Here is a 14,775-nt window from a genome sequence, read left to right as displayed (position 1 = left end):
TTAGAACAAAAGGAAAGTGTACGGAGTATTTTAGAGGTGTACTTAATCGATCGCAAATGTCGTTTTGTGGATATATCTGTTTATCTCGACGTATTTTGCAGGAATTTTTAGCATGCGTTTTCTAGCTTCTGACGTCATTAAAAAGAGATGGATGATGCGACTCCCCAGGAGCCTTAAGACTAGAAAAGGCAAAATGGATGAAAATAAATTGTCGAAATTGTGGGGGAGAGAGAGAGAGAGAGAGAGATGAAAGAAAGGCTTGTTGTTATTCTCCGAAGCTTCAAGGACATTCAACAAGTTCCTCAAAGTGTGCAGGCATTACTTGACTCGACTGTCCTAATCTTGATAGCCACGAGGGCGGCGGTGGCGGATCGCCTCTTGCCGCGTCTTGCCCCCAGACACTGCCCCATCGTGGCCTGTTGAGCTCTCCCATTCTGCCGGGCGAGAGTCTCCTCGAGGGTGGTAGTGAACTCTCCGGCGTGGTACAGTAAGGATTCTGCCAGGTCTTCTCCGTCATCTCGATCCTTGCCATTTTGCCGCCGGCTAAAGCTCCTTGAAAATATAAACGGGTTGAGCGACGAGGGAGCCTTATTATATATATATATATATATATATATAATTTATTACCATTCAGCTATATACATTAAATAGCCAAGAAGGGGACTTGGTTTACATTAAACAACTACCTCACACATTCCACACATCCTCCATTCATTCATTCTTTCCATTCCTCCATACTTTCTATATCTATATCACATTAAATTCTCCTCTCTCTTTCTTCTTTCCTTTACCCCATTTCACTTTATCCTTTTTCTTTTTCTTTTTCTCCTACTCTTTCTTTCTCTTTGATTTTACCCTCCCTTTCTCTCCACATTCTTTTTAATACTTTCCCTTTAATCTCATCGATTTCATCATCCCATATCCTTTCTTTTCCCCTACCTTCCATATTATCCATCTCACGAGGGAGCCTTATTATCATCGACAAGATTTCGACGAATTAAGAAACTTACAGGATTTCGCTAATTTAATGTTTGAGTTAAATTTGATCAATCAATTAATATTAAAGGACTTCAATATTACTGCACTTAATATTAAAATTTTAGTCCTTCAGAAAATCTCAGAAATTCAGTTCCTTTAATATTAAAGGATTTTAATATTAAAGCAGCTGAATTTCTGAGATTTTCGAAATGCCAGGAACTAATCTAGAATGCAGGAGGACCCACTTTGCCCTTGCGACGGTACGTCCACGGAGTCGCTCGCGTAACCAGAGGTCTCCCCCTCGCGCTCTTCGCCCGGAGAGCCGTAATGATGGAGGGACTCCTTCTGGGTGCCGCGACGTTGGTCGTTGTTGGTTCGGTGCCTATGGTGTTCCGGTTTTTGCGACCTCGTTTGCTGATAACGCGACCCCTCCACGCCGAAATCTCGCTGTTGTTCCTGCATAGGACGATAACGATAAGACGCTGCCTTTCTCGCTGGTGACGGCGGGGGTGGCGGGGTACAGAGAGGGGCGGTGTGTTCTCGCGTGATCAAGACGCGAGAGTTCCGGCTTTCGTGGCTCGCGGTATTATGCCGCCCTCCGACAGCGCGAGTACACGGCGCAATATTAGCGTCGTGCCGCGCGGAGACGTCGGGCCGCTGCATAAATCACGCACGATCTGCTTTCTATTCTTACATGCTTACATAATGCCAACATTTCGAGATATTTTCCGGTATTGCGACATTTTTCCCCTCTGTTAAAACGAACGTGCACACGTGAACCGGTCATTTACGTATTTAGGTATTTAGCACGAGCAACCTCCGCTCTACTAATGACTCGAGAACAGAGTTCTAAGAAAATTGATTCCGCGAGGGATGTTCGCGATCTGAAATAAATTAAGAGGAGAATTGCAACTTGGCGCAATCGAGAGATCGGTGTACACGTTTGAAGAATCGCAGAGATCAATCAATCTGAATTTACAATCTTGTACATTTTTTGGAGACGTTCGTCGTAACGCTACGTCAACTTTACGAAGGTAAAGCCACTTTGCGCGGACGAAGGGTAGTTTTTGTGTTAACGATCACGATAAGCCGGTGCGATTTGTGCCACGGACGTGGCACGAGGCTCGCATCGTTCGCGCCGTGTCGCGAGGCTGAAGGGTGAACTTTAGCGTTTCCCTGGTTCGCTCGTGGCTCTCAAGTTTGAAAGCAAAGTGTATAGCCTTGAGGGCGTTGAACTTTAATTGCGCGATAGGAATCGATTCGCCGTAGTGACTTACTTTTGCTTTCCCCGCACCGGAGGGGAATGAACTATCGAGTGTCGCTCACCGCCAGTGAAATTGTTGATCAGATACGATCGTTAATTCAATTGATTCGCTTACGGCCGCGGAATTCGCGCGGAAGCGCCTCACATCTAGCTAGTCGCACGTGCAATCGACATCGCACTCGCATAAATACATTCCAAAAAGGAACATATTCGATGCACGGATATTTGAGTGTTCCGATGCGAGGATCCAAATTCGGTATGTTCCTCGATGAATGAACGAACTTCGTCAACAAAGAGATCCTTTACATGAAATTTCAAACTACACCACCGTCGTAATTGCTTGATTGCTTTGGCTGTATGATGACTTTGTCGTCGAGCCGTTACACGCGACTAACGAAGCTTGCGAGTGAACGATCAATTATTCAGCCGACGATAACGCGCGCGACATTCCGCGAGCTTTCATTTGTAACGAAACCGGGCGGAGCAATCTTATTAACGGTTCGGTCGATCCTTAATGGAAAATTCACGTCGAACGGCAGAAATTGATGGAGCGCGACGTTATCAGAATTGATATCGCGATATGAAAATTTCACGACGAGAGATGAGAGTAAGATATCGGCCTCGGGCGATTTGGCGAGCTCGAATATAACTTGAAACGAGACCGTCCCAGATATAGTCTTTTTCTTTTCAAATATACGACCATCGAACACGATTCGCTTAATCATCTTCCCAGATTGATCTCCAACGTTGTTCTATTTTACTTCGAAGTAAAAGTATCGATTCTCTGGATATTCTTATCGTTTTGACCTTTAAGTACAAATACTTTCAACAGAATGTATATTCATGTATTGAATATATACATATTCTATGTCGAAAGTTTAGATATTTCTAGTAAACATTAACTAACAGTAACATTACATCAATGTTATAATTTAACAATGTAACTGTTATGTAAAACAGTATTTTTTACATTACATTTAAATTGCTGAGTGGGAAATTATAAAATTAATGTAATCTCACTCTTGGTTGGTGTTTTACAGAGTTCACATTTAAAGACCAAAGCTATAAAAATGTCCAGGATTGCGTCCGAGGCTTCCGTTTTTCTCATATAAATTTGTTACTTGTTAAAATAATAATATATATACATAGAGAAAATTTTATATTAAAAATCATTGTAGGTTTTTGCAACACAGTGAGATCGATATTCCGCAGTAATTCTCTTCATTTTATAGGTGCTACTTATATTTTAGGGACTGAAATGTGCTATTAAGACACTTGCTACGTTTCTAGCGAAATCTGCTACGTGTTTTTAACGAAATTGTTGTTTAACGAGTTTATATGTGTGTGTAAACTACGTAAAAACGTAACAAAAATAAAAAGAATTTATATTAAAAAATCTATAATATTCTTTCCGTGTATATGTATCACACGATATAATTGTGATATAATTTGCCAATTATTCTCTCTTACTCCCAATTTGTTGTTCAGTATGTTATTTGTCACAATTTTCTTTTTAACGAAGCGAGCACTCACTAGCTGGCAGAAGTACTGCTGTTGCTCCTTGTTGAAGATCGGCGGCAAACTGGGACTCCTGCGTCTGATTTGCGACGCGTCCACTTGGTCCCGGAGATTTATCAAACTGCCGCCGTTGTAGTCGAGACACTTGAGGCTCGCGTTGCCATTTCCGGAATTCTCTGTCGTCAGGCTCTTGAGGCTGGCGGTGCTCCCGTAATGTCCTGCCGCACGGAACGGTTGCACGGAAGTCTTGTCCTTCGCCTCCCCGAAAGATAATCTCACATCGTTCGAGAAGGTGCTGCGTCATAGGATTTTTGTTGCGTCATCGAGTGAAACGTGCATTAACAAGTCGAATGTGGCCCGTATTGTGTGCGGTATGATTAAAGATCGATCGTCGTGTCGCAATATGCAGCGATAACAACGCGTCGTCTCGTGTTTTGACCAACTTACCGAATATGGGTGCGGTTGCAGTTGCTCGGTTTCACAGGTCCCCAATTAACTCCGAGACGCGCCATTTCTTCTGCATAATCGATAGAGAAACAAGACATTGTTCCGCTCGAGACAAAAGTTTCCTTCGTTTCACGTTTTATCTCCTATTGAATATTTTTCTACGGCAAATGATATCTCTGTCGTGCTTGTCATCAGTTAATATTTGCGTCAAATAATATTCTCCAATAAACTATAAGTTGGAATAATAGAATCCGCGCTTTTAAATTATAAATTGCGCTGACACCCCCTTTCCTGTCACACACTTTTTATCTCCTATTAGATATTTTCTTTATAGCAAACGATATATCTCGCTTGTGTTCGCTATTAACAGTTACAGCTATATTTATGCTAAATGATATTTTCCATTAAATCATACGTCGAAGTAATTGCGCTTTTAAGATGATAAAAATTGCGCGAAAATAAATTGCACTCACCCCTTTCCCTTGCCCACTGGACCCTCTTCTGTTCCACCAGCGACGTCCTTCCTGTCATCCTCGTGCGCGAAACGTATAAAGAAATACGCGCAACAGCGAGTTGTTTTCTTTTTTATTTTTCGACAGATGATCGAGAAAGAGAATCCTAAACTAAGCCCCCTTACCCATACAGCTCCATTCTGCCTACCTATTCGGGCATCAGCAGCCGTCAACGCAAATCCCCGTCAGCGACGCTCCGTACGACACCGAACACTTGATCTTCGTTCACCAGAGCGTTCCTATAAAATCGCTCGCGCATTTCCGACGCCGATATTTCACCGGTTTTTCCACCTCTTTCCTACTTTAGCGCAAGAACATTGTCTATCTTGAAGCGTGCTTATGCGCGCTGAAAAGAGCGTGACTCAAAGTTATCGTCCTTTTCACGTGAGGATTTAATACAATTAACCTTTGATTAAACCTTAATCAAAGTAATCAGACGATTCAAAGGTCGTCATGGAGCTTTGCAATCGGAATCTCGTGTAATTAAATATTTAAGTGTCACTGGGATTAGAGGATTTTAGTATTGAACGCCCGAGCTCTGTTCTAATTGGTACTCTGGAGAATAATCCATTTCCCCGGCTTCCTCAAGCGCAATGAGAACTTCCCAACACTTTTCGATGTTTCCTCGCTACTTTGAGCGTGACTACACTACGACCTACTCTCCCATTCATCGTCCACGTCAAGTTCTTTCAAGAACTGTATAAAGTTTTATACCTACGCATCGATTGATTTGGAATTATTCCCCGTCGGCTCAACCCCGATCGTCTCTCTTTCGCGCGAAGTGTCTCATCGTTCGGCTTCACGAGCGGGATGTATTCGCGATTGCCGTGCTTTAATTCCGCCGGATAAGCCGGATAATTGCGAGACGCGGAATTCCGCGGCCGAACAACCCGCGCTTCCGGTACTTCGTGCTTCGCCGTTCTCCGGAGACTCTGTCGCCGGTATCCGCGACCGCCCGTCGTATCAATATTTGCGAGACTGCGGCAAGCGTGGTGGCCGCCGCGAGACCGTGCCCCGGGTTCACCTGGCACGACGTACAGGACATACGCCCGTACGACGCTGAAGGAGAGACCCGTGACGAGTGTCGCGATTCGATCGCGGCGAACGTGCGTTTCCATAGGAACTATCGGGCGAGTTGGCCGCGTTGCGCTGCCTTGTACCGTCCTCAGGGTCGATAATATTGACCATAATGGTAAGGGATAATGACCTCCACTTTCGCGGTCAGAGATCACATTCTCTTCGACGGCAACGGCGCCGGCGGCCTTCCGTTATCTCACTCGAAAACGAAGCTCCCGCTGAGCCGACTCGGAGTCGCGTCACTCGAAAAGGAGAGGCCCTTTCTACCTGTTGTCGAAGAAAGATTGTCTAACGAGTCATCAAATCGTGTTATTTCTTAGATGGTGAGATTCTTCGACTTACTGTTGAAGCATGTCGTTTGAAAACAATAGAGTCTTTTAGCCTGAGGGGTGCCTGAGGGCAGCAAATGCCGAAAAAATTGATGAAGTTTGTCGAGTTGCATCACATGAACTAAAAATTACATATTAATGTAGTAATGCAGTTCATACTATTACGAAAGCGCGAATCTCCTTTAATTTACGTACTAACAAATCGCGGTAAGATTTTTTTTCATCGAGATATTCAATGTTGAAGCAGAAGTGACTTCTTGCCTTTGATTGCTTATGGGAGACAAAAAATAAATGTACGATGTCGGAAAGAAATGGACACAGAGAACTCAAAGTTTTCTCTCTTTAAAATACATTTGTCATATTTTTAAATGTATATTTGGTCATGCTTTTAAATTTTTCAATATATAAAAATTTAATTGAAAGAATGTTATAAATTCGAATGATTACCATTTCTCGTTTAACTTGATATAACTTGGCGAAAAATGAGAATAACATTTCTCAATATATATGAATCTAATATATCTGAAAAGTAGAGACTTGAAGCTTAAAAATGCTTCTCGAACTATCTTATTATCTTTATTTTTATCGAAGTTACAGATTATTGAATTTTGCCTATTTTTCGTGATGGAATAAAGGTAGGTATGTTCGTCTTGCGTAACCGCAGTCTTCATCAAATAAAGTGGCGGTTCATAGCGGAGACTTCGGAACTAAATATTGATGTCACAAGGCTAGCCCAGATTTGAACCATATTTAGTCGAGACTCAAATCTTTTGCGCAAACGTGATTTCTGCTCAACACTGTTCGATGGCGCCAGGCTATCCGTTAACCTTCGTAAACTTTTCAAGGTTTTCCACTCTACTTAAGATCTCGTAGATTTAGTTTCCTTGGTGATTGCTTCAGATCGCTTATCGATATTTGAATGATGAAGCTTAGAGAAAAAGCTTTGTGTACGTTTTGAAACGTTAGAAAGCAAAGATCTGCGAGAAGAGGCGAAATCGGTTCAGTGACAATTCGGTCAACCGTTAGAAGGAATTAATCGTTAGATTGTGACAAAGTGTGTTCCTAGATTGTAACAATATAAAACATGCAACACGAATTTTACACGTCTTGTATAAAAGTAAACGGGATTCCTCTTCTGCCGCCATTAGTAAATATTTGTAAATTAATGACGTCTCTTTTCTTCTCTCATAGGCTCACTTTGTATTGATATTATATTATTTTCAGATGACCGACAGTATCAAAGAGGAGATGAAACACTACAGATCTTTAGCTGTCAAAGTGGAGGAAAAATTGAAGGCCAGACAATCGGTGAAACGCACTATTGAAGACAAATGCGTGCAAGCCAACATAGCAGAATCGACGAATCAATCAAAGAACATAACCAAATATAGCTCAGATAGCGATTTATCCAATTACAATACCACGAGTGACACCAATAACAGTGATTCATATTCCAAAGTTACTATTGTTGAGCATTCACCAGTGATGCAAGTAACTGATGAAGCAAGAGACAAGCTTGATATTCAGTCTCCCATGTCAGATACGCAAGATATGCAATCTCAGATTTCCTCAATTAACTGTACTGATTCAGAGAATAATGATGCAGAACTTGTGAACATAAAGATCGATCAGACAGAATGCATAGACACTATGATGGAAGCTTCAATACCTAATGAAGAAGTGATATCATCAGAAAGCTGGAAACCTGAAATACCCAAGACGCTGGATATTGTTCCAATAACGTTAAGCGATCTCAAGTGCGAGCAGGATCACATCAAGCCTCTCACGATGCTCACCAAGGAAAGTGAACAACCACCTAAATTATCACGTCAAGGTTCTTATGTACTGGATACACCCAGCCCTATGTTACTTGCCCATATGCATACAGAATTGACTGATAAAAACTATGTTCCTACACCCACTACTGTTAATGTATCACAGCGCAAGCAATGGAATATCACACAGTCCAAGGTGGAGTGGGAAAACAAGCAACTTCCAGCAGAGGACACTGAAACGTACGAGAAGCTGGAAGCTACACACGAATCGAATTTTCAGCGTGCAGAGTCAGTTGTCTCCACAGATTCCTGTCAAACGAACAAATCTGCTGATTGCACCGAAGCGACAATTGTTGAGGAGCAGCACATAAGCAGATTTGATATCACATCGAATGAACATAATCATACACCTAATATCGATTTAAAGGACAGAAGCACAGAGAAATCAAAGAGAGACGACAGCGTGTGTGTGTTGAATTTGGTGAATAAATTGCAAGAGGCCGCGGCGATTGGGAACAGCCCCGAGACGCGGTCGCCATGCGCGGATGGAAAGACACACTACGATAAGATGAGGGACATGAAAGAGCATCAAGACCCTCTCGTCAGGACGAAGTCATCCATCACTTCAGAGAAACTGCTGACTGTCTACAGAGAAATCGAGGAGATGCACAAAAAGCAGATGATGCAGCTGATAGACCGTCAACGGAAGGAGCAGTCTCTGCTGCAGGCGGAATTTCAGAAGCAGCAGATGCTCCTGTTGGCGGAAATACAGAAATGCTCCGTGGGGATACCATATCAAGCTTCAGTGACTCCGAGTGTTACGCCAAACGCTGCTTGCGAAATAAGACAGCAACTAGATGTAAGCTCCCCCAGAAGCGTACACGCGGACGTTCCCTGCAACAACGACAAATCGTCGTCAGAGTTCCGTGCGAACGTCATAGTGTGTCCTCTGAATTACATCTCGTCGAAGAACTTGTACACTAAGCATTATAAGTCTCCGCTTTACATCACGGACACGTCTTCCGCGACTGTTAACTTAGAATTTACGAGGCAGATAAACCTACGCGAGGCCGTACATAACGATAGTATTAGTAGTAATAACAATAGTAATAATAATGTTAACGACGAGAACGACGACAAGAAGGGCAATCGCGAGTCGCGCGATCGCTCTGCGTGTAAAAATTCAACTGTAAACCGGCAATTGTTCCCGTTAGACAGTAACACCACACATGTACCAGTGCTAGACACCTCGGTGTATCATGAGAAACACGTGAGTATCGACCAAAAGTGTGTATCGATGAGACGTGCCGAACGCCGTGCCGGCGTTAATAAAGACGCAAACGTTCAATTATATTGTTGCATTGTAGGTGCGGGCGGTGAATATTATCAATGCGTATGCAAGGGGTTACTTAACGCGTAGATTAATGCGGACCGAGCGCGTTATCACGTTGAAAAAAATATACAAAGAGGCGCTGCACTGTATGCTTAAGTTACACGTCGACGCGCCTTTAAACCTGGCGGAGGTGAACTTCCTTCATCGTCTCCAGTTACAGGTAATTACCGCTTTGTTGCCTTGCATTCTCGAGAAAGTTGCACATCATCTCCCCTCCTCTGAGCTTCACGGCATGCAGTACCTTTGATGTAAACGATTATTCTCAATTACTTCGACTTGCTTAATCGCAATGTATTCATTTTAATGACTATGCGTCTCTTCATCAGTGCGACGCAGCATCCCTGAACTTAGTGGAGCTGTTTGCCCAGCCTCCCTCGAAAAGGGTGAAGGTAATAGCACAGGATCGCGAGATCAAACAGTCTCGGATGGAACGCCCGGCCTCGGCTCGCTCGTACTCGTTCGCTACTCAAAAGACTCTGGCTAGAAAGAATCTTAAGGAGTTCGAATCCACGTAATATCGTAATTTCCCTTCTCGTTGCTATTGTCCTATTGAAGAACTGCTCCGTCATTTGTCGGAACGTACTTAAATTGTCGACTTTTATCAGGATGATCAAGTATCAGCGGCCGTTAGTCGTCACAAAGAATATCATACGGTCCAGGTGCCAGACTTGGACGTCGGATATAAGAGAGAGACTGGTGTCACCGAATACTTTGAGTGAGTCGTCTATACAGCACGCGGTCGATTCATCATTTCTTACCGTCACAAATACTCATTTATATATTTCAATTGCAGATCAGAGTATCAGAAGGAGCACGAGCACGGGAACCGTTCGCAAGCCGTGGCGATGATGCCACACAAGCGAGAGAGAAGAGAGAGAGAGAGTGCCTTAACGACATTGATCAAATGACACACCAATTTTGCCGCTAGAACGCGGAATTCCACGCGCATCGTAGCTCTCGAGCCGTGATAATCGCATTACCCGGAGCGCCTTTGCCGTTAGCTGTTCTTGCCTTAAAAAGAAAGCGCGCCGGTACATGATTTTCCGACGAATATATTTTGTATTACCGTTATCTCGCGGATTCTATTTCTTGACTGATGTAATACTCATCTGTGATATGTGTACATTTCCAAATACGCCGCTTCCCACTCGATATTTATTGAGGCTAAACCGACGATCTTTTTATTCTACATTATGTGAGGATGAGGCGTGGATCATAGCGATACGTTGATTTGATCGTCGCAACGTTGATTGTGTAAAAGCGGACCCTTTAACATATAATAAAGATTGCTTTTTTTTCTTTTTAGTTCGAGTTGCTGTGCAGAGTGAAATAATATCGCGTGATTGCGTGGAAACCTACTCCTCAAATCGCAGAGGTGTCGGACACCAGCCGCTCCTCTATTAAACTCATTCAATGAATGAGTCAATTAGTCTGCACACATTATGCTTTCAGCGGGATCGTTTTAATCGATTGTATTCTCGTATCACTTGTGTGTTCATTACAACATACATTTGCGCGAGTTCTTCCCTATCTCGGAAATAAAATCAATGAGTGTTCCTCAGATAGACAGAGATGCTGAACTTAGTATGCAAACACTTAATGTACACTTTGTGATACTGTTACAAAAAAAACAGCACAACGTGTTTTTCAAGAGAGCTTGATTCAAAAAATATCCACTTTACTATAATTTTAATCGAAATATTTACTTCCTATTAGCGCAATAATTTCGAATTAATCGCGTTCTCTTTCCGACAAAATAAGCGACAATTTTCATGATATTAGATGACTTCTTTTATATATTGAACAAACTTTTGTTGCATAAGAATGCAACTTGTGCTAATCGCTAAGCAGATCATATGCCGAAATACGTCTATCTGGGTTTCTTTTAGTTTCCAATTCAAACTTTTGTACACGCAATGTCGCGTTATTTGCATCAATTACGGTGTCTTCGAGAAATTCGTAGATTAATTGGAGACCGAAGAAATGAACATTGGTCCTTGTTTCTCCGAGGCGTGCAACAACCTGCGTAAGTGTTATCGGAAGCCACCCCGATATCGGTCTGTTTTGCACGCCGAGCGGACTTCACCGTGGTTGAAAATCCAAGGGGATTTCACGCACGATTCTGCCGCGATGACATATTTTTCCATGAATTAACGCTTTGTCCAGCGCATGACTTGCGCGTATTGAGTTCTCGAAGTAAAACCCTGCGGGGCCTCCGTTCGCGTATACGGAATCTGAGTCTGCGCCATGCTTTGCAGAGGCGTGTCCTGGCTTACACGCTCTTATTTAGTACATAGAGGCGGCTTTACTCGTCCACGGTCTTTCGCGGTAGAACGTGCGCGCGCGAGAGAGAGTTTACTCCGGAAAAAGTGAAAAAAAGAGGAACAGAGGAGAAACCGAAGAGTGAAGAAGAGCAAGAGACCGGTGCCGCAAACCGAACGCCGGGCCAAATCCGCGCGAATTCTCGAGGGAGAGCAAGCAAGGGAGAGGGAAAGAGAAAGAGAGGAGGACGACGGTGGCAAGAGCAAAATCTTGTTGGAAAATGTAACGACTCCGAGGAGCTTTCTCACAAGAAGGGAAGAGGAAGAGGAAAGAAACGGCGCGGAAAAAGGAAAGGGTGGAGGAGGTGAGGCGGCCAACGGCGACGGAGTCGGCGGTGGCGGCGGCGGCGGTGGCGGTGGTGATTTTCTAATCCGAACGGGGAGAGAAGGACGCGCTCGCCTTCGTTCGCCCGTGTGTGTTCCCGGTGGATCAGATCGGGGGAAAGTTCATGGCGTGAGAGGCGCGTCATCATCCGCGGAGACTTGTCCCGTATTCTTCTTCTCTGACAGCGTGAAGCCCGCGAGCGGCAGCGGAAGCAATCAGGTAACGCAATTGTCATCGTTAACGCGTCGACTACGCATCTCGTGCAGGCTCGCGAACAGGTACATTTCGATTATCGACCCGTGTACAACGCGGGGTCAGGTCGCGTCTGGAAACATTCTCTTCCAACCCCCGACGCGCGACACTCCTCGGCATCTCCGAGGAATGCCCGGAGCAGCCGTGAAGTGCGATTCGCGAGGGTCGACTATGAATAAGTGATAAGACGACTCACTTCGGGCGGAATTCTCCATTTGTGTATGTCGTCAAGTACACACACGTAACATAGAGACGCGCATCAAGGCGTATATACACCCGCACACACGCATACATATCGTCGATAAATTTTATCGCAGCCTGCAATCGCAATTAGACATGTAGCACGAGAGAGCGACTTGTGCGCGAGTCGTGGAAAACAATTGGAAAGTGCCTGTACCGAAAATACGCGCGGAAATACTCTGGTAAGCATCATACCAGTCGCTTTGTTACGTCTGGCGAATGCTATTCCGAGAGATGCACATGTTCCTCGCTCTCTCGGACAATTGCCTGCGATCTCCGCCGTCGCCGACGCCGCATACGGCGATGACACACCACCGGGGAAACGAGGCAAATCGGAGTCCTGGCTTTGCGATATTATATGTACTCGCAGTTGTCTCTTGTCTCCTCTCTCCTCTCTCTCTCTCTCTCTCTCTCTTCCTTTCTCTTTCTCCCTCTCTGCGCGCTAAGCGGGAATACCACCACCGTTGTCGCCCGTATCATTAGCGTCTCTTTATTTATTTTCCCTTTTACCCTCGAGTCTCGAGATATTTATAGGGATATGCGTCGTAATAACGTCACATCCGAGTTTTAATCTCGCTCACGCACACCGCATCGCGGTGCACGCGTGCTGGCGAATTATCGCGAATTACAGCCATCGTGTTCATTTAGCGGCCGTCTCGGTGTTCACGCAGTTTATCATTGATCGAACGCGGATAGTCGCCGCTGCACTCCCTCGACGTTATTCTCTACGTAGACCAGTCGATGTTTGTGTCTGGCAACAGGTTACCACTGCCATACACGGCAGAACGGAGACAATGTGGTGGTGACCGACTTTATAAGCGTGTTTAGGGTTGCCGTCTCCGACATTCGCGCCGTTCCCTCGAGGTGTGCTGTCGATGACGAGGAGAGGCAGCGGCGGAAAAGCTGGCGGTGGTGTTGGCGTTGATGGTGGTGGAAGTGAAGTAGACGCGCAATTCGCGAGAACGAGATTAATAAAGCTGACGTACGTCGCGAATCGTGTACGGGTAAATATTTAAACGTCGTTTATTCTCGTTTATGCGCGGCTGGAGGTGAGACGCGCTCCTCTTCAACGCGGGGCGCGCTCCCCGTTCTCAGCAGACGCTCGGCCGTGTAGTAGTGATGATGAAGCGCACACTATCGGCCCATAAGCTTCTCGAGCTCTCTATTGGCAGACGGCCTGTTTTTATGTCCAAGAAAAATAACACGTACGGGTTAAAAGCTCAGTCGATTTTCCGATGAGCCTGACGCTTCAGCGCTTTCTTTGTGCAAACGTAAACATAGGATCGGTCGATGACTGCGGAATAGATGTCACGCTACCCCGCTACCGACTATAAAGACGTCTCGCGCGCGCGGAACTGTAACTCGCACAGCTATATTTACGATTGGGGGTTCCTGATAGGCGGTTGACTCGATATATATATATACGGCGATATAGGCACGCGCGTATGATACAGCACTGTGTTGTGTGTTTGCGCCTGCATTATTGCAGTCGACACGGTTCCGCGGTATCTCCAGGGAGAGCCGCGAAGAAATCCCGCTTGTCACATCAGTCGCGGGGAAACGCGATTGATTTTGCAGAGGACTTGAACGGCGCGTTGGTACGTCGTGATCGCGCGATTTTCGCGTGCAATTGCGCGCATAATCTAATGAACCTTATTACGAGCAGCTTTCTTTTAATAAGAGCACCCCTGATGTGGCTTATAAGCCACTTCCGATTGGCTCTCAGTCAGAAGCACTTTCGTTTAAAGTCGGTCATTTAAAAGCGCCTTCATCGATAGAAGGGAATTCAGATGGAAAGTCAATATAAGTGAGTCATCCCCTTGGAATCGTTCGTCTTGCTCGTCCAGGGTGTGTCGTCGCATGACTTGTGTTTTCGCAAAGCCACGAATTTCCCCGCGCTCGTCGCAACAAATGCATTCGACATGCCGCGCAACGTAATGAGAGGCCCTCTGGCCGGCAGCTTGACTTGGCGGTGCGCCAGACTCAAAATAACGAAGCACCCAAATGGCGATATAATTTCGCGAAATGGCAAGCCACGGGGCCACGTGATAACAATGCGATTTCTCTCTCTCCTCTCTCTCTCTCTCTCTCTCTCTCTCTCTCTCTCTCTTTCGCGTGTTTTGCACACGCGAAAAGAAATAAATCGAGCAACAGTAGTGCGGCATCTGGCGGAGGAGTATTTTTACTGGATCATGATGGCTGTGGAGAATTAAGAAACGCCGAGTTGATTCTCGAACCGAGATCCTGATTATATTAACGGGCGGTAAACGCGATGTGAAGTACGTAATTAAAATACTTAGCGTGAGAGCGAGAACAAGAGAGAGAGAGAGAGAGAGAGAGAGAG

General features: G+C 44.9%; 4 protein-coding genes across 14 annotated transcripts in view; 3 read left to right on the top strand and 1 right to left on the bottom strand.

Moving 5' to 3' along the window:
- Positions 1 to 5,847, bottom strand: part of LOC116840943 (trichohyalin) — a 12,625-nt gene extending 6,778 nt beyond the window's left edge. Inside the window, exons 1-6 of one of the 7 annotated variants that reach the window (XM_032808327.1) lie at positions 4,868 to 5,845; positions 4,681 to 4,787; positions 4,208 to 4,277; positions 3,776 to 4,055; positions 1,224 to 1,434; positions 323 to 552 (exon numbers count right to left, since the gene is read on the bottom strand). In XM_032808327.1, coding sequence (XP_032664218.1) covers positions 323 to 552; positions 1,224 to 1,434; positions 3,776 to 4,055; positions 4,208 to 4,277; positions 4,681 to 4,738 — 849 coding nt within the window. In that variant the 5' untranslated portion in view covers positions 4,739 to 4,787; positions 4,868 to 5,845. Of the gene's footprint in view, positions 1 to 322; positions 553 to 1,223; positions 1,435 to 3,775; positions 4,056 to 4,207; positions 4,278 to 4,680 lie in introns of all 7 variants that reach the window. The other 6 variants (XM_032808335.1, XM_032808344.1, XM_032808362.1 and 3 more) reach the window with 6 other exon arrangements.
- Positions 5,848 to 6,974: 1,127 nt separating this feature from the next.
- Positions 6,975 to 10,598, top strand: LOC116842151. Of its 4 annotated transcripts, none has more exons than XR_004377689.1 (6): positions 6,976 to 7,272; positions 7,350 to 9,170; positions 9,268 to 9,453; positions 9,620 to 9,812; positions 9,899 to 10,008; positions 10,087 to 10,128. XR_004377689.1 is itself a non-coding variant. In XM_032810946.1 (6 exons), the coding sequence occupies exons 2-6, from the start codon at positions 7,374 to 7,376 to the stop codon at positions 10,140 to 10,142; spliced, it is 2,334 nt and encodes a 777-aa protein (XP_032666837.1). In that variant the 5' UTR covers positions 6,976 to 7,272; positions 7,361 to 7,373; the 3' UTR covers positions 10,143 to 10,598. The 4 variants fall into 4 exon arrangements, 3 of the variants coding, with proteins under 3 accessions (XP_032666818.1, XP_032666837.1, XP_032666825.1); XM_032810946.1 differs by having other exon boundaries at positions 7,361 to 9,170; positions 9,620 to 9,804; positions 10,087 to 10,598; XM_032810934.1 differs by having other exon boundaries at positions 6,977 to 7,272; positions 9,620 to 9,804; positions 10,087 to 10,598.
- Positions 10,599 to 11,565: 967 nt separating this feature from the next.
- Positions 11,566 to 14,775, top strand: part of LOC116841669 — an 11,646-nt gene continuing 8,436 nt past the window's right edge. The window contains exon 1 of one of the 2 annotated variants that reach the window (XM_032809900.1): positions 11,566 to 12,158. The gene's annotated coding sequence lies outside the window, so the exon portion shown is untranslated. Of the gene's footprint in view, positions 12,159 to 13,289; positions 13,430 to 14,775 lie in introns of those variants that run through there. The other variant, XM_032809910.1, reaches the window with a different exon arrangement.
- The window catches only part of LOC116841678, a 17,645-nt gene continuing 16,158 nt past the window's right edge, over positions 13,289 to 14,775 (top strand). The window contains exon 1 of the mRNA XM_032809921.1: positions 13,289 to 13,435. The gene's annotated coding sequence lies outside the window, so the exon portion shown is untranslated. The remainder of the gene's footprint in view (positions 13,436 to 14,775) is intronic.

The sequence above is a fragment of the Odontomachus brunneus genome, unplaced genomic scaffold (assembly GCF_010583005.1).
Source record: "Odontomachus brunneus isolate Ranch 3 - 2012 unplaced genomic scaffold, Obru_v1 Obru_scaffold_002, whole genome shotgun sequence".
Classification (NCBI taxonomy): Eukaryota; Metazoa; Arthropoda; class Insecta; order Hymenoptera; family Formicidae; genus Odontomachus; species Odontomachus brunneus.
The sequence above is the reverse complement of the archived record's forward strand: the minus strand, read 5'-3'. Positions and strand labels throughout refer to the sequence as shown.

Bases quoted from the DNA above. Each gene is read 5' to 3' on its own strand.
- LOC116842151 (XM_032810927.1), top strand. From the start codon at position 7,210: ATGCAACACGAATTTTACACGTCTTGTATAAAAGTAAACGGGATTCCT. The intron at 9,171-9,267 runs GTGAGTATCGAC...GTTGCATTGTAG, and splicing joins CGGTGTATCATGAGAAACAC to GTGCGGGCGGTGAATATTAT. The intron at 9,454-9,619 runs GTAATTACCGCT...TCTCTTCATCAG, and splicing joins TTCATCGTCTCCAGTTACAG to TGCGACGCAGCATCCCTGAA.